Raw genomic sequence first — 17,572 nt, forward strand, 5'->3', positions numbered from 1 at the left:
TGGCAATGTCTCTGCAAAGGTCAGCGCCTGTTTGAAGGCACAACTCTCACTCTCTTTCCCTCTTTCTCCTGCAAGCACACGAACCACACAGCCGTCTTTTCTTCCACCTTCTCCCCTCCTCTGACTTTCTGCAACAGGTTCAACATTTTGCTGAATAAAAACACATCCACCGGGTCATGAGGGTCCTTTATTTCCCATATGGAACTGGACTTCTCGGTGAGGTTAATTCAGAACCGGGACCTAGCCATTTTATTACTTGCTATTTGTTTGTTTTTTCGCTGAGCCATCTGTTTTAAATGCCATGCACATTTATATCTCTTCTTAAAAGGATGATTGTGCCAAAAGATTAAATTAAAATAAGAGCTTAGGGCATTAACTGGACACGAGCAAGATAATGTGAAACTGGTGCTTACTGGGGCGGCTGTAGCTCAATGCGTTGAGCGGGTCATCCTTTAAATGCAAGGTTTTGAGGTTCAATCCTCCTACTCTCTGCAAGTCAAAGTGTCCTTGAGCGAGACACTGAACCCTAAGTTGCGCTTCACAGCAGACCACTGCTCCTAAAGGCTTAGGCTGGGTTAAATGCAGAGGTATGTAACTGCACTGTATGTATATGATGATCCTAACGAAGTTTAAGTTTTATATTTAAAAAAAAATCAAGGAATATTTCAATGATTACTTTGAATGTTTACAGGTGAGTGAAAAGATCAAAATCCTCGGTAGGGAATCAGATTTTAAAAAACTTTTTGCAGCATAAACATGAATGTACCTCTTATCCTCCTTTCATAGCACAAACCACTAAGTACTCCTTTCTTTACCTCCAAACCTTTTAATGGTCTGATGGTGCACACAGTAATAATCATGCCATTTGTGCTTTCTCCTAATTTTTGTCTTCACTTTCTTTTAACAAAAGTATACATTATACTTACCTGTTTTTGTTGCTTGGTGATCAGCATCTTCATGAGGCAGGAAAGACATTTTGTATGCCTTTAGGAAAATAACCATGGGGTGAAATCAGTTTAACAAGCTCCTTTTTAAAAAACAGGTGAAATGTGTTAAAAAAATCTTCACAGTATACAGTTTTGCTATCACTGAAACACCGTCTCCGTATAAAAAATACACTGTAACACTCTGCAGTGATACAAAGCAACACTATATGATATTTTCTTAATATAGAATCTTTTTTTAAAACAATTTTTGGGAAAAATGTCAGTGTCCAGATGTACAAAGCTGGTAGAAACCTATCCACACAGACTCAAGGTTGATGCTGCTGCCAAAGGTGAAGGGGGTGAATACTCCCGGGACAGTTCCGCTGCCGCACTACTGTACACAACACACCTTTACACACAACAAACAGCAATATCCATCTGAGAATAATTAATAATAATTAATGTTGAATATGAATAATGAATGATGTTACTGGATTATTCCTTGTTTCATTGGTCATTTGGGGATTTATACATTATTATTGCATACTTAAACTCATACTTATAGAAATGTGTCATCACTTTAACATTAAATGGTCTTTTTCTGTTTCTCATTGTCAAAAAACTCCATCAAATCTACTTTGAATCAGTGTTGTAAGCCAGTAAAACAGGAATACTTCTAAAGGGGGGTGAATGCTGGTGAGAGATGTGTGTCTGCTGATGTAGACTTTTGCCTTTTTCCACCTCAGTATAACTAAAAATGTGTTAAAATACCACACAGTGTTGATGTAGCCACATACTGTACTGTCGTGCTGCGTTCCAATGAGGTTTTACAAGATAGTGTCTTTTGGTATAACTGAAGTCATTCCAGTTTCCTGCTTTGCCTCCTATTAGTGTCAAATCACATTGAACAGTGGGTGTATATTAATGCCATTCATGCATTTTAAACTGAAAATGAGATGTTGAAAATGACCAGTCACACTGTACTAGTCAAATGATTATTTTAATACATACAGTGGTATCAAAATCTAATTATTTTCATATAATTGGCATATTTGCCAGTGCGGTGACACACATCCTCCAGGGTTGTACAGTTCTGATGGGACTAACTTTTTTTAGACTACATTATGGACACCGTGTGAGTTAATCTCATACATCCCTGGATGTCCTCTCCAGCTGCTGCAACAGCTGTCGCCAGGACGGAAAGGGAGCGTGTTACCCTGAAAAACATAGGAGGGACGTCAGCGCTGCAAATCACTGTTGAAAGGACAAATGCTTTAGCTCAGTGATTTAGGTCATATCAGTGTGGATGAATGTGAATGAATGATTTGTCAGCATATTCCACTCGCTCTTAGAGTTGTCGCCTCGGGAGTCCCATAAAAACCAGAGGCGATGCATTAAATGGAAGGACGCATCATCATCAAATAGCTTTTAATACCATCCTAGTGCTGCACAGTCCGTCATGTCTTTGATTATGAGGATTTAGTATTTATCATGAAACCAGCAGAAGTGTTTGAAGGCCCATATTGCAGGGTTTTAAATATGTGAGCATGTAAATGGACTTAAATCAAAACCACACATTGGATAAACTATGTTAACCCTTCTCTTTGGCATTCCTGTCATCTGCAAACTCCTCACCACTAATCTATGGCTATTACGCAAACATACTGTATAAACAAGCAGTTTGTATTCATATCCAAACTGTGAGATTGATTATTGTCCAGCTTTAAAATCGCAGCACAGAGCTTCTACTTCACCCTATATATTCAGTTTTAAAGATTCATTTCAAGTAGATTAAAATGTAATGAATCACATTTCAGTCCTACAATTTGTCTCTTGATCTTTGCTCTTCACATCTGCAAGCCTCTGCATCTCCCCTCTTCTCCATCACACACACACACACACACACACTTGTCATCATTAACACACACTCTGTGTTTCTGTCCGCTGTGCAGGAGCTGGAGGTTGGTCCCCTCTCGTCTCGGACAGATACCAATGGTTGGAGGTCGATCTGGGGAGGCGAACCCGGATCACCGCTGTTGCTACGCAGGGGCGCTACGGCAGCTCTGATTGGCTGACGGCTTACCTGTTGATGTTCAGTGACACAGGACACAACTGGAGACAACATCGGCAGGAAGACAGCTTAGGGGTAACTCTCCTACAGTAATCAGTAACCAAAACAGTACAAAAATGAAAAACACAACTAATTTGCAACAGCAAATACGTTTTGAAAGAAACTCAATGTTACTTTTCTTATTAACATAATGAGGACATTTAGTTAATTACCATATTTGTCAAGATTGCTGCATTTTTTCGACACTAGAAAATACATAAATCGTAAAATATAATACACATATATCAACATAATTCCCAGGAGACAGGGCTGCTTATACTGTAAGTGCAACGCTCTTGGAAAACAGCATCAATAAAAAAGTCATTCCTGCATACTGACTCCAAACCACAAATTTAAATTTAAAATGTGATTGACATTGAAAGTTTGGAGAATGCAGGTTTTACAAAGTGTCTTCGACGACCAGTTTATCAGTAAGTTTTCTGCAGAAAAACTTTGGCATTGCAAATAAAAGCACAACATGTTGGTCAGCTGAAATAACGTAGTTACTTAAAGCTGATACTGCAGGTTAGTAGGGCTAAACGCATCAGCAAGTAGGGAAATGCTTGTAAAAATAACATTGCTTCAGACAGCAGATAATTAAGGCAACATATGCTCCAACTAAACTGCTTGTCAGATAGTCAAACAGCATCTGAAACCTCATCCCACTACACCTTTCTGACATCAGAGATGGGAGGTGGAGGTGAGAAAGTGGGCACGGTTTTAAACATTTCTCTCAAGATCTCTTTTTTCCTTCTTTACGCAACAATTTCTATCACATTTCATGTGAACAAACAAGTGAATGCCTTCCAGAAACTTTTGTCCCATAATGTGTGCCATAATCTCCATATTCAAACTATTATTGTGCGTCGCCCTCTCTGTGACGGCAGGCTTTTCACTCAAACTTTGAGTATTGCTGTTTAGAACACCTAAAAATACTTTTGCCTTCTGACGTTGACACGTACAAACTAATTTTGTTCAAACGTAATATATCTGATAATTAATTTCACTGTGGTATGAATTCACTTGGCTATTGAAGCATCTTTCAATATCGTACGAAGGAAAGTTTCCAAACTGTTTCTGTGATGTCTGCTGGAATGGATGACCTATTCCAAACAATTTCCCACACAAAGTCCATACAAAGCAATTTGGTTTTGTACTGAAATGGATTAAAACCAATGGATTCATGTAGAAAAGTTATTTAAAAACTTCTAATATGCTTTTAGAAATGGACATTTGTAGTTATTTGGGTTAAAAAATCACACATTTATATCATTAATATTTATAAGAACACAGCTTCGGAGGTAGCGCAGCTCAAAACTCGGGTTCATTGAAGTTAAAATATATTTGGCCCCACTATCATAGACATAATTTACATGATCTGTGGAGACTGGTACTGCCTGCAGCGGCAAGCCTGCTCACCAGGAGTCTTTCACTCTTTATTAATAATGGATGGAGCAATGAAAGGAACCTGGGCAGGGCTCTGCCGACTGCATGGAGTTGCTGTCAAACAGTTGAACCTCTGCTGACGGGAGGCTGGTGCTGTTGTTAGAAAGACTGCCTGGCGTACAAAAAGTCACAGCTTTGATTCCTGCAGAGGCAGAGGTGTCCATCATCAGTCTCCAAGCAAGATGCTGATGGAACACTTGCCAGCGCAGTCATTGTGAGTCAGTCTTAACAGGGGCAGCTCAGTGTCTAAAATGTAAATGTGAATGAGGAAGCAGACTGAGACATGAGCATGTGGTGACTTAAATATTCTGATATTCAAGCCCATGTATGAAGTTCTCCCTGCAGACTGGGGAGAAATCACAGCTGAGGTGCTCTCCTCTGCTTTCATATTTGCATATGTTCCCCAGTGTTTCGTTTTCACTCTTAAAATCCCTATTTTCCAGCATTTTATAGTACTTTTTAAGCTAGTGCCCCATCTATGTTTCAGTAAGGAGAGAGAATACTGGACTGCAGAATGACTGATCACCACCAAGCAAACTACAGTATGTCAGAATGACAGGAAGCCATGCCGGCCTCCATTGATTGAACAGCATTAGATATGATTCAGAGGCAGTCAAGCATGTCAGTACACCCTTCTTGTTACAGTAGCAGCCCGGAGAACAGCTTTTGAGTCAGATTTGACAGGATATGGTTTTCTCACAGTGAAGGATAGAAACTGTCTGAAGCCTCAGAGTCATCACTAAAAAGAGAGAGAACAGGGTATGACTCCTTAAAGCTTAAAAACTTGTTGGTTTAACACTCAGCATGAAAGGTGATAAGCCCAGATCAGCTCTCGGAGTGTTTCTAAAGCTCCATATATTAGTCAGGCCAGCTTAGCGTGTCAGTTAAGGAGGAGATTTGACTGCAAAAACAGCTGTATCAGTCGCAGCTTCTCACCGACTTGTCAGCTTAGATGCTCCGTCTTTCTCCCTTTGCTCTCCAGTGGTGGAAAATACATGAATACATTGACTTAAAGGGCCAGTGTGTAATATTTAGGGCGACCTATTGGCAGAAATGGAATATAATATTTGTTTGTTTTCTTTAGAGTATAATCACCTGAATATAAGAATCGTGTTTTCGTTACCTCAGAATGACCAGTTTATATCTACATACAGAACGGGTCCTCTTCACGGAGCTGGTTGCAATCTTTCTACAGTAGCCCAGAACAAACAAACACAGACTCTAGACGGTTCCATTCCCGTTTTCCACTCGGCAACCGTAGTTCTCCTACATGCTTGGCACACAGGAGAAGTTTCAGTTGGTTGCAATCTGCAACCTCAAAGCTAGATGCCGCCAAATCTTACTCCTAATCCTAATTCAGACTAATTGCTGCTACTTTACACTAATCCACTACAAGGCAAATATTATATATTTTATTTATGTATTTGACTTTAGTCAGTAGTTACTTTTGAGATGAAGATTTTACATAAAAAAACATTGGATTAATTTATGTACAATGCATTGTTAATGCATATGGTTTATGTTTGTTGGGGCCCCTTGTCACATGTTTGTATTGGTGGAAAGTGCTGTACTTAAGTACCATTTTGAGGTACTTGTACTTTACTTGAGTATTTCCATTTCATGCTATTTTAGACTTCTACTCCCTTACATTTCAGGGGGATAGTACAATACTCATAAGCAGTGTTTCCTCTGCATGGTACAGCTCTGCTTGACTCGACTCGACTCACTATCGGTACCAGGTCCTTTTCTTTATGCCCTGTTTCCATCATGGAGAGTACCCCCTCAGTGTAGGCGGGATTCTCCGCTGATCGCCGCAGCGGTGCATTAAACTGCCGCGACATCATCTTCAATGGGACACTTGTTGAATAATTTCAACGGCAACCAAAAAGAGGAACGTCTGCACTTCGTCAATTGTACGGCGTAGTTTTGCGAGCTGCTTTTTTTAAAAATCGGGGTCGAGTGACTTCAAAATTGCAGTCGCTATTGACAGTAGCTTGGTTATTAAAATACGGCAGGTTTGTGCAGGATTTCCCGTGTTACCCTCGTAACTAGTCTCACTGACCAATCAGTGGTCTGCAGTGTTTAACGCCATCTTCTAGTATCGGCTCAGCTCGCTTGGAACCCTGACCGAGGTGGCGCCAAGAATTGAGTGGAAACGCGAAAATAACCATTCTAAAGTGTAACAAACTGAACTGAACTGAACGGTTTGGTGAAACGTGCCAATAGAGTCCATTTGCTGCATTGTGTATTTTTAAGTAAATTTTGCTAATGATACATACTGTATGTACTTTTACTTGAGGAACATTTTAGGACTTTTACTTGTATTGGAGTACTTTTACAGTGTGGTATTGCTGCTTTTACTTAGCCTAAGTAAAGAACCCAAGTACTTCTTCTGCCACTGTTCTCTGATTCTTTCTCATGCCATCCCTCCTCGTCCTCCTCCTCCTCCTCTTCTTCATCTCATGCTCTACCCTTCTCCCTCTCCTTGACTGAGGTCTTGTCAGAGGCTACTCATATTTCAAAACATGCTCGGGCAAGTAAATGAGATGCCGCTCTCCTCGGCCTCCTCAGCAGGAAACAGAGCCGTTTGTTGAGCTTAACGCTCCGCTGCCCAGCCGGCTCAGCCCTTCAAAGCACTGAAGACGGCACTGAGATCACAATTATGCAGCACCGGGGAAGCCAATTTCACTCACATAGCCACATCAGTACACACTCAGCGGACACACACTCTGAAGTGGGGAGGACAGACACAAGCAGAGCACATGCACACATTACCACAGATGCAGCTTGTTTTCGTCCCCTCACCGATGTTAATGCAGGTGTTGCTCTACAGTATGTGAGCTGTTTGCCTGTCAACAATCCCACTGGATTCCCACAGGCAGCTGATTGGGAAAATAGAGCCCATTAGTCTTTTAAGAGAAGCTTGGTATACGGACACAGAATAGGTCCCAGAGTTATTGATCACTGGACACAGAGAAAGGGAGAGACATCAGCAGTTAGGATCAATGCTCTCTGTGAGCTCGAAGTTTTAAAATGCAGAAAGACACGCTTGGGATCAGGGAAGTTAGGGAGAGTTTTTCTGCACAAGAGCTAGTGCATCTCTTCTTTTTAAATATTGTTTAATTACAAACATGTTTCTATTTACATGTCATGCTTTGTCAAAAGAAAGTTATAACTTTTAGTCTCTAGGATGGCTGCAAAAATTCAAAAGCGAATACATTCCCTTAATACCATAAGCATAACACCTATGGGCATCAAAGTACAAAAGAGATCCTCTGTCCTTGTCTACTAAGGAACTAATTACTGCAAAAAGTTTCCCGTCAGATCTTCGCTGCTGCAGCTACCGGTAAAACATGGGTGGTTGTATGTAAAAATGAGGCAAACTAACATGTGGTGTTGTTTCAGGCTTTTCCAGGTAACAGTAATGCAGACACTGTGGTCCAGTACAAACTTAAAGAGCCGGTGATAGCCCGCTACCTCCGCCTGATTCCTCTGGACTGGAACCCCACTGGGAGGATCGGACTCAGACTGGAGATATACGGATGTCGTTATAGTAAGTCCCATCTCTGTATTTGACTTCTTTGTCAGTTTTGGATCGTGCTAATCCTTTAAAAAAAGATGTCTAAGATGTCTATCAAATGAAGATATGAACATGAAATTATGTATCAATCTTTTTCTGTGCAGGCTTATTTACATTATAGTAATTATTATTGCAATAAGTGTAAAAGTACTAGAAATATTCATAGTTTTAGAACATTTATTTATATTCAGTGGCGTAGATCAAAGATGCTGCATGTGTCAAGATAATACCCAATAATTATTTTGAGGCATTAATTATTCTTAACCATAAACGAACAGATATAATACAGGGTTGGGTTAGGCAGGAAATTGATTGATTGTTTTATGGCTCAAAGAGAGCTTACTTTATGGTTCAAACAGGCTCAAGTTCTTCTATTCATACTTAACAATTGTGACTTGTCACATCTTAGAATAAGAACGTATATTGGCTGTAGTTATCAGCACCGGATTTTGGGTACAGAAAAGAACAGACACTGTCTTTGCAGAAGGTTTGATTTTGATAAAATAAAGATATGAAATGTCAAAAGCATGATCAATGCCTTAGTGTGCTCGAGAATATATATGTTTTTTCTTTTTAGTCACCATTTAAGGGTGATTTCACAAGCCAACATTTATTTCATTTTAATCAAACTCTGGTGCGGTTCAACCCCTAGTGTGGTTCGTTTGGGCGGTTATGAACGCAGTAATCATACTCTGGTGTGAACCCAAAACAACTGGACCGACTCCGCTTGTGAGAGGTGATCTGGGACCATTTCTAAGCGAACCAACACGCAGGCTGCCTGTGTGGGCATTTGTTGAGATGTACACAGGTCAATGACAGGTTAACCTGAGTGGGAGAGGACTGACTTGGACTTCTGCAGAAATCCAGATCTGCAGATGTTTCCTTGACATCTTGGCCAAAGAAAACATCCATCTATTCATCCATTATCTGTAACCGTTTATCCTATTCAGGGTCATGGGTGGGCTGAAGCCGATCGCAGAAGACATTGGGTGAAGGCAGGGTTCACCCTTGACAGGTTTCCAGATTATCACAGGGCTGACACATAGAGACAGACCATTCACGCTCACATTCACACCTAGGGGCAATTTAGATTCAACAATTAACCTAACTTGCATGTTTTTCAACTGTGGGAGGAAGTTCCCGTAGAAAACCCACGCTAAGAAGGGGAGAACATGCAAACTCCACACAGAAGGGCCCAAAGTCGGGTTTGAACAGAAAACATACAGAATATGCTAAATAAAGTCTGCAAAAAAGTGACGTTTGTACAGTCCTTTGAGATAAACTGGAGGAGAAGGGATTCAACAGCAATATTTCAAAGTCCACGATTCCCTGTAAGTGGCAACTCTCGAGACGAAAAAGATAAATTCGATTTTGATTTGGTCGGCTTTAATTTGTGCGCTGTGAAACCGAATTAGACTAAATAGAAAACTAACCAAAAGTATCAATTTCACTCTGATTCTGACTGACAAAACAGACTATGGCTTGTTAAAGGGCCCTAAAACAATCACCACAATGGTGCTTAGGACCAAAAACTTGACTGTGAAGAAACCAAAGAATCTAAAAAATAAACAGAGTACAAGTGGTCGACAGTGTGCATGATTCTTTAATTTGAGCGTTGAGCATTGAGGAAAACACAGATGATACTGGGAACACAGTTATGTTTATTTTACAGATTCACATGATTTCTGCTTTCACAACACTGTAATTTAATTACTCTCGCTGGTCTTTTTTGCTGCTCTGTAGTCAGTAGCAGACACTAGACCAGATGGTTTTACTACGGTGTTTGGAGGGTTTGTACATCAAGGGGCCAACAGTTTTCTTGCTCATTAGAAAGTTTGTTTAGAGAGGAAATCAATACCTTCAAACAACAATAAAAAATACAGTCGTGCACTAGAAAATATGGGCTGTTGTTGGTGAGGTTTACAGTGACCACATTGTCTCATATGGTGTTCGATAAGAATTGAATTAAAATGGAAATTTTCAGTACATGACAAATTCCTCCACTGTGAAATACAGTACAAGCGAATCAAGCACTTGAGGTCACTGCAACAAAAACATCCTAAATTGAATGTCAGTCAAGATTGTTCCTGTTGTGTTGTTGGCAACAATATTTCTTTATTCACAAGCTCACACATCCTCTATAGGTGTGGTAGTCGCCAAGTTACAACAAGACTTGACGTTTTTCACATTAACCTCTTAAACCCCACATGTTGCTCAATACAAACTCATACTTTTTAGTCAGAACATTGTTCAAAACTCACAGACGTTTTATTTTAAACTCTAGTGGGGATTCAAAATATACACGCTGGATGTTAAGAGATTAAAGCTACACGCTTACAACTACTACTAGCAAACTGAACACAACACATGTTTATACGTCAAGTATTACTGTTATTGAAGAATAAAGTGTATCTCTGTTTGTATAATAAAGCTCTTCCTCCTCCTGTCGTTCTAAAGCTTCTGACGTGGCCAACTTTGACGGCAGCAGCAGCCTGGTCTACAGGCGGAGCGTGAGGCCGAGCTGGACGGCGATGGAGGTCGTCTCTTTGAAGTTTAAAACCCTGAGGAATTCTGGGACGCTGCTTCATGCAGAGGGACAGAGAGATCACAGCCTCACTCTGGTGTTGGAGAAGGGACGGCTGCTGCTCTACCACCAACAAGGTATCAACATTATTCTTTCCATATTTAGAAAGATCCTCGCGGGGAAAATCACATGTTACAGCAGCACAGAGACAAGAAAACAGATACAGAACTATTTAAATGAAACTAATACAAATTAAATATGGAATTAAGGAACCTAAAGAGGTGGCATTAAATAGCTATATACAATATATTACATTACCTTACACTATATAAGAGCATTGTGCAAACATTTGTGTAAAAAGAAATCCCCAAATCCAGTAGATCAACTCCTACAGCCATGATGTGTGTACAATACAGTTCAATGTAGGTATAACCCTGTGTCTAGGCCGCAAGCGTCGCCTCAGCGTTGTGCTCGCATCATGACAGCGTTGACACAACACTGAAGCTACTGTCGTTAACCGTTTCTGTCTTGTCCGCAAATTTCAAAGCGTCGAGCAGCGAAATAGCAGCCAAACTTTCTGTGGAGTGTGGAGTTTTCCTGTTATATGTGTGAGTATTCCTGATCTATTTTTCCATCAACTGTGATGCATAAGATTCATTTTGCAACAGGTTATATCTTTCTCTGAGCCCGAGCAAGGCCTGCACTAATTATTTTGACAGCTAGGTGACAATCTCACACTAAACAATGAATGTTTTCCCGCGGCTGATAAAGTTTGAGAGTTTGACCATTTTTTATTTGTATACCACTTTTCAAAACAGAATCAATAAAGAAGCAGCAATAAATGAGAACAATGTAATCAAAGAAAAAGGTCAGATAATTAGAGAATAAAAATAATATGATCAAATTATAATAATTAAAATCATAAAATAATACTAAAACACTAAAATATGTAGTAGATCATAGTAATGTATTAAAGATGTAGTGTTTATTGGCCATCAACCTCACGTTTACGTACATATTATCTAAAAAAAATAGGCTTCAAGCCTAAATAAACTCGCAGCTGAAATGTAAGCCTGCACGGAGCCGGCTGCACAGATTAACCTGAGACCGTATCTGTTATGTGATACGCTTGCGGTCCAGACACAGGGTTAGTATGAATAATAAATTCAGTACACAAAATAATATATTAAAGTATATAATGTTCTATATAGTGTGTGCAGTATATGTAACATACACACACTATACAGTGATGAAACACTACTATGAAATATATATGAAAGCACCATTCAGTGCTTCTTTACTCAATATAAACTTCTGCAATCAAAAAAGTTTTTCTACAAAAGAGATTGCAATCTTTTTAACACAATTCCTGGTTTTGGTGAGGTTATAGATGAGTATCTGGATGGATCTACAATCATTTTGTGCTTTTGTTACTTAAAGCTTTAAGTCCTGCTGGTTTTCAGTCTTGCCATACTGCATAGTTATGGACTATTTTACACCATTTTATACCATCGAGTTAACACAGTTTAAATTGTTGGTAGAACAAAACACAGCCGCAGTCGACTTCCTGAGGACTTGGGTTGAAAGCCGGTGATGTAAGTTGGCTGAAACTTTGGATATTTGAATTTAATTAAGTGCTTTGCAACTTGGACGGCTTTTCCAGCAAACTCTGCAGCTTTATCTATCTGTTCATTGCTCTGAGTAAATGTCAGCTAAACGCCTAAACCGTACAGTGTAATTATGCACTCTCTCAGGCTCCAGAGCATCCACCACCCCGTCTCTATACGAGGAATTTAATATCTTGCACATTTTTGTCCCCACAATGAAATGGAGGGAGCTTCAAGTCTGTCTCCGTCCATCTGCTGGATTGCTTGCGTGTTTGTCAGATGTGATTTCTAAGATACCCCTGATCCAATTTTGAGGAAACTCACGGGAATTATGCTTCTTTCTGCTTATGCTGATTAGCTCCGTACAGTGTTTACTTGTTTATCCATATGTCACAAGCAATATCTCAGACAAAACTAATCAGATTTTGAATAAACTTGGGGAATTGGTGCAGTTCACCGTTACAGGCGTGCAGCTGCAGGTCAATGACTGTGGAAGCGATGACAGCATTGTTTGTTGGGGAAAACCTGTTCAGTCTCGTCTCCGTTTTTCCCAGACCTTTTCCTCACTTTCCCTCGATCAACTGTCTCTCCCTGTCTCGCTCTGTTTCTCTCTCAGCTTGACATCCGCTTTCATATTCTCTCTCTTTTAATCTATGATGGATGTTAGCAACATGTGTTAAGGATGAACTCTGTGGAGCACAGTGGGCTAGCACAGCAGGCTATGGGAGGTAATGTGTGTGTGCGTGTGTTGGTGTAAACAAGGTTAAACCTAAGGTGTTGTTGGACTGCCAGACCGTTGTATTATTGCCATATGGCAGAGCTCTCATCAACCATGCCATCTGGCTGCTTACATACTCTTTTGCATTCAGGGTTGAAATTTTAAAATTATAACGTCCCGTAAATTATTACGTCGCAGGAATTTGTAATAATATTTCCTGGCAAAACAGGATTTCTTGCCCTAAATTAAAGGGTAACTTTTTCAACGTGGACCTTATTTTTGCTATATTTTTGTGTCTAAGTGACTAATGGGGACTACAATTGTTTGAAATTGGTCCAGTAATGAGGGATAATGCTGTAACCGGCAGCCAGAAAACAAGCTGCGAGGGCAAGTGAGGGAATGTAACGTTACATATGCAACTGACAGGCTCAGATTGGTATTATAAGTGTCTGGCAACATTATGGAAATGACCCTACAGAGAAATAATGCAATTTGGCAGGTAGCAAATAAGTCATAGAAATAATAAAAGAGAGCACATCTTTTAAAATAACAAAATAACATAAAACAATCAGAACAGCCCTGTCTCCTAAAAATTACGTTCCCATAAAATGAAACTGCATCGTGAATTATGTTTCGAGGGAAATGTATTTTGTTGCGGATTACATTTGTTTGTCCCCTGTTCACTTAATTTACGTCCGTAGCTTAATAACTAACAAACGTAGTAATTTTAAGCCAAACCATTATGCTTTTTTTACTAAATCTAACAAAGTTAAATAGTTTTTTTTTGTATCGATATCGATACTGGATGTTTGAAACGGTTTCAATACTCATTTCCTGCAATATCTATACACAGGTTGGTACCACATGTGTTTTCTGCTCTCTTCTCTCCAACAGCGAATTGACACACACACACCGCTATTTATCTTTTAAATCTTTAATTTGATGCCCTCAATGTTGTGTCAATATTTCCCTTTGGTAGCAAAAATTTGTTATTGAATATCAATATTTTTCAAGGTATTGTATCGAAGTTAGAAATTCCACTATTGTGACAACATTAGTTTTTTGAATTGTTTTGTTTGAAATTACAGTGTCAACCACGTGTTTAATCCGTATTCTGGGAGGAAAGCGTAATTGAGAATGCAGTTTAGTTGTATGGGTAATTTTGTAGGAGACAGGGTTGAATCAGAAATGGAGTAAATTTTAGAGTGAATGTAAATTTGCTGTAGTCAGCTGTAGTTCATACCTCCTTCTGCTTCCTCCCACTTATCTTAACCTCTCTCTCTCACTCCCTCTCTACATCTTGACAATAAAAACAACATATTGTCCAATTCCCTCCAGTTGGGAAGGGGTGGAAGAGTCTCAATTCTCTGGTTGTATTGTCTGTCTGTCAGTAGAGAGGCGTTATCTGCAAAAGCCATCAGTCTGACATCGGCTCCCTGAGTGACGCCTGTCACATCTCGCTGCTAGACCCGTGCTGATAGTCAACAAACTGCTCAAAAAACTCCGGGTTGCCGGGAACGAAAATAAACACTGATCGTTTTTGTGATGGAGCAGAGATTAGATTGAGCTATGATAATCCAGTGTTGCAGCCAATACTGGAAAAAAAAAAAAAACTCAATCACATCACTGTCACTGTATGCTTCTCTCTCTGGCTCTTGTTGTTTCCTGCCTGCCTGGCTGCCCCCTTTCCCTTTCATTTTCTGCCTTTTCTATTTTCCTCTCTCTCAATTGTTATTTATTACAGTCTTTCTCATATGTTGTCGCCCCAATTCTGCCCCTGCCAGAATTTTTTCAGAGGTGATTATTTGCCTTTTTTCGATTGCATGCTCTTTGTCTTTCTCTCCTCTCTCTTTCTCCCTCCCATTCACACATCCTCCTCCCTCCCTCCCTCACACTCTCCCAGGAGTTTGCAGTCTGCAGACAGTGTAATTTAGATCAATAGCTTGGAGCATCCACCCTGAGCCACAGCATGCTCCTCCACAGTCAGCTGTTGGCTCAAGAGAAGAGAAGCGAAGCTTAAACTAAGGGAGCAAAGATAAAACCTGAAGATTTAGATGCATTATATCCATAGCTCCAGAGTGTGAGCTACTCTCTGGGGCTCTTCATACTTTTATCTCTCCCATTTGGCAAGCTGATCCTGTCGGTCCGGGGCTTCTCTTTAACAGTGATGCATCATGAGATAAACAACAAGCTGGCCGAGACACAGAAGAGCCAAAGACAGCTAATGATGGCTAACATTGCGCATCAGTGATATGTGTAGCTTGTAATCAAATAAACATTAAGAGCTTGGCCAGAGCAGATGTGTTTTTGTTAGACACAGTGCAACCACCATTAGCATAAATTAATGAGGAATGAAAGCAGAAAGACAGACATAACAAACAGATAAATACAACAGTGAGACAGTTAGACCCTCTCTATCTGCCTGTGGCTGTCCAAGCATGTTGGAATAAAGTGGCTGGCTCATTAAGATTTATGTCCGCTATCCAAAACCATCTCATTTCCCCTCTGCTTTACATTTATCAAAATGTCAGTTTGCTCTAATGTAGCCAACTGCTTCATAATTCAGTTCCGTTCTGAACTGTCACGGGAAAGCTGTAATACACAGCAGTAAATACACGGAGGGCTGGTGTGTCCTGCTTCAGTGCGTTCTGGACGAGTGGTGTTAAGTATTGCTGACTAAATTGGGATGGCATCAGGAAGGCGTGCAGGGCAAGTTGCATGTTAAGCGAAATCCTGTCTTTTCTGCTGTGGTTGGTTTTGTGGTTGCTGGCTGGGTTATGATGCGAAAAAAACACTAAATATTTCAGATTTTACAGTCACGAAACATCATCGTAATCACAAATGTTTTCACTAATCGCGCAGAGCAACAAAAGCTACAATCAGATGAATGTCTCCGGACAAAGTGTGCTAGTTGGCAGAGAAAATAGAAGACAATCATGGCGATTACTAATGCATTTGCTTACTCTATTTCCAGTTTTTCTACAGTGATTTACAGTGAGCCTCCTGGAGTTACTGTTGTAAACAGCCTCATAAGAGTTTCAGTCAGCAGCCTCTGTATTTTCAGAGGAGCCTGAAATTGCTAAGATAGCCATGGGACTCTTACTGTAACACACTCCCCTGCTGTATAATGAGGTGCTTACTGCTGTTTACTTCTGTGTGCAGCCGCAATACAGTTTCTATCTCAAAATAGAAAAGATGATAAACTACACACATAGCTGCATAGTCAAGGAAAGGTAAATGACTGGCCACTCTGAAGACAATAGGAGAAAGAAAGAGTATATGGTCTTACTCAAACTGGGGCATTATGATTCAGCCCGGTCGCATGAAAAGGCGTATGATAATAATGCAATAATGTGCAAGGCAAAAGCATGCAAAAAGAATGCTGTTGTTGCTTTAGGTGTGTCATTTCTGCATTTACATTGCTGTCTGTACTGACAGCAATGTAAATGCATCCACGTAAATAAGCTACGCTCAGAGCTAGTGACTTAGAATAAAAAGGGAGATGGCAGGCGGGAGGGAGGTGGATGGTCCAACAAACACAGGATTTTAAACCAGGTGTTTTGTTTTGTAAGTGACGTTACTGACGATTATGATGTGGTTTCCGTACTTATGTGACATTGTTTCTGTACGTATTTTACTTGAGTTTACGTACTTATTTTAAGGCCAACCATGGCGCTTTCTTAAACTAAACTTAGTGGTTTTGTTGCCTAAACCTAAGTGAGTGGTTTTGTTGCCCCCCTGCTGGTAATACACCTTCTACTACATTACACATGTGCAATATTCACTCCTTCATAAAATGTAAAAAAAACTGTGATATATCACCATTTCTCACAATCACAAATCCTTATGACATCTTCAAATCCCTTGTTTTCTCCAGACAACTGTCCAAAACCAAAGATAATCGGTTTACTGACACATATATCACATTTGAGAAGCTAGGAAACTGAAACCAGAGGATTTTTGGCTTTTTTGTTTGAAAAAATACTTAAAACGTGTAATTAAGTATCAATTAGTAGGTGATTGGTTTTCTGTCAACAACTACAATTACATAACTTATTATTTTAAAGTAAGACATACTTTCATGTATTGTTTCTTGCTGATCTTTAAACGTTTTATTAATGTTATCACGTGTTAAATAATATTGTTTCAGTCTATATACTGTCTTGTCAGTTTATGTATTATTTACTTTACTCTGTTTATACAAATGCATTGGCTACAGGGTTTTGATCAAAACATCATGCCAGCAAAGCCTGCATGAATTGAATTGAAGAGACAGAGAGAGACCAGTGACATTCCTCCCATTAATATCACTGCACTGCCTCCTTTTTTCCAGCTTGTTTTATGGCAATAAACTAAATTCTCAACTGTGACTAAAGCTGAGAATTGGTTTAGAGAAAGAACATCATTTTTACAGTCAAGCTGTATTTCAAATAGCAGCACCATGTGGCGCTGAAATGCTGAAACAATTATGACAGTCACTCCTGATAAGACCTGTCATTGTCGTCCTTCATAAACAGATTTAGAGCTCGAGCAAAGAGCCATAATGGAATAGCAGACAGAATATGATAAGGTGATATTGCCTCAGGGAGCTGTCTGGAGCGGTAGACTCTGTGAAAGTGGAAAGTAGTCTTCAGTGCAGCCTCCTCTGCTGAAAGACAAGC

At 39.8% G+C, this 17,572-nt stretch overlaps 1 protein-coding gene across 1 annotated transcript in view; it reads left to right on the forward strand.

Moving 5' to 3' along the window:
• The window catches only part of LOC119488849 (contactin-associated protein-like 4), a 106,637-nt gene that overhangs the window by 32,039 nt on the left and 57,026 nt on the right, over positions 1–17,572 (forward strand). The window contains exons 3-5 of the mRNA XM_037770805.1: positions 2,879–3,072; positions 7,888–8,035; positions 10,520–10,723. Coding sequence (XP_037626733.1) covers positions 2,879–3,072; positions 7,888–8,035; positions 10,520–10,723 — 546 coding nt within the window. The remainder of the gene's footprint in view (positions 1–2,878; positions 3,073–7,887; positions 8,036–10,519; positions 10,724–17,572) is intronic.

Source organism: Sebastes umbrosus, chromosome 5 (assembly GCF_015220745.1).
Source record: "Sebastes umbrosus isolate fSebUmb1 chromosome 5, fSebUmb1.pri, whole genome shotgun sequence".
NCBI lineage: Eukaryota > Metazoa > Chordata > Actinopteri > Perciformes > Sebastidae > Sebastes > Sebastes umbrosus.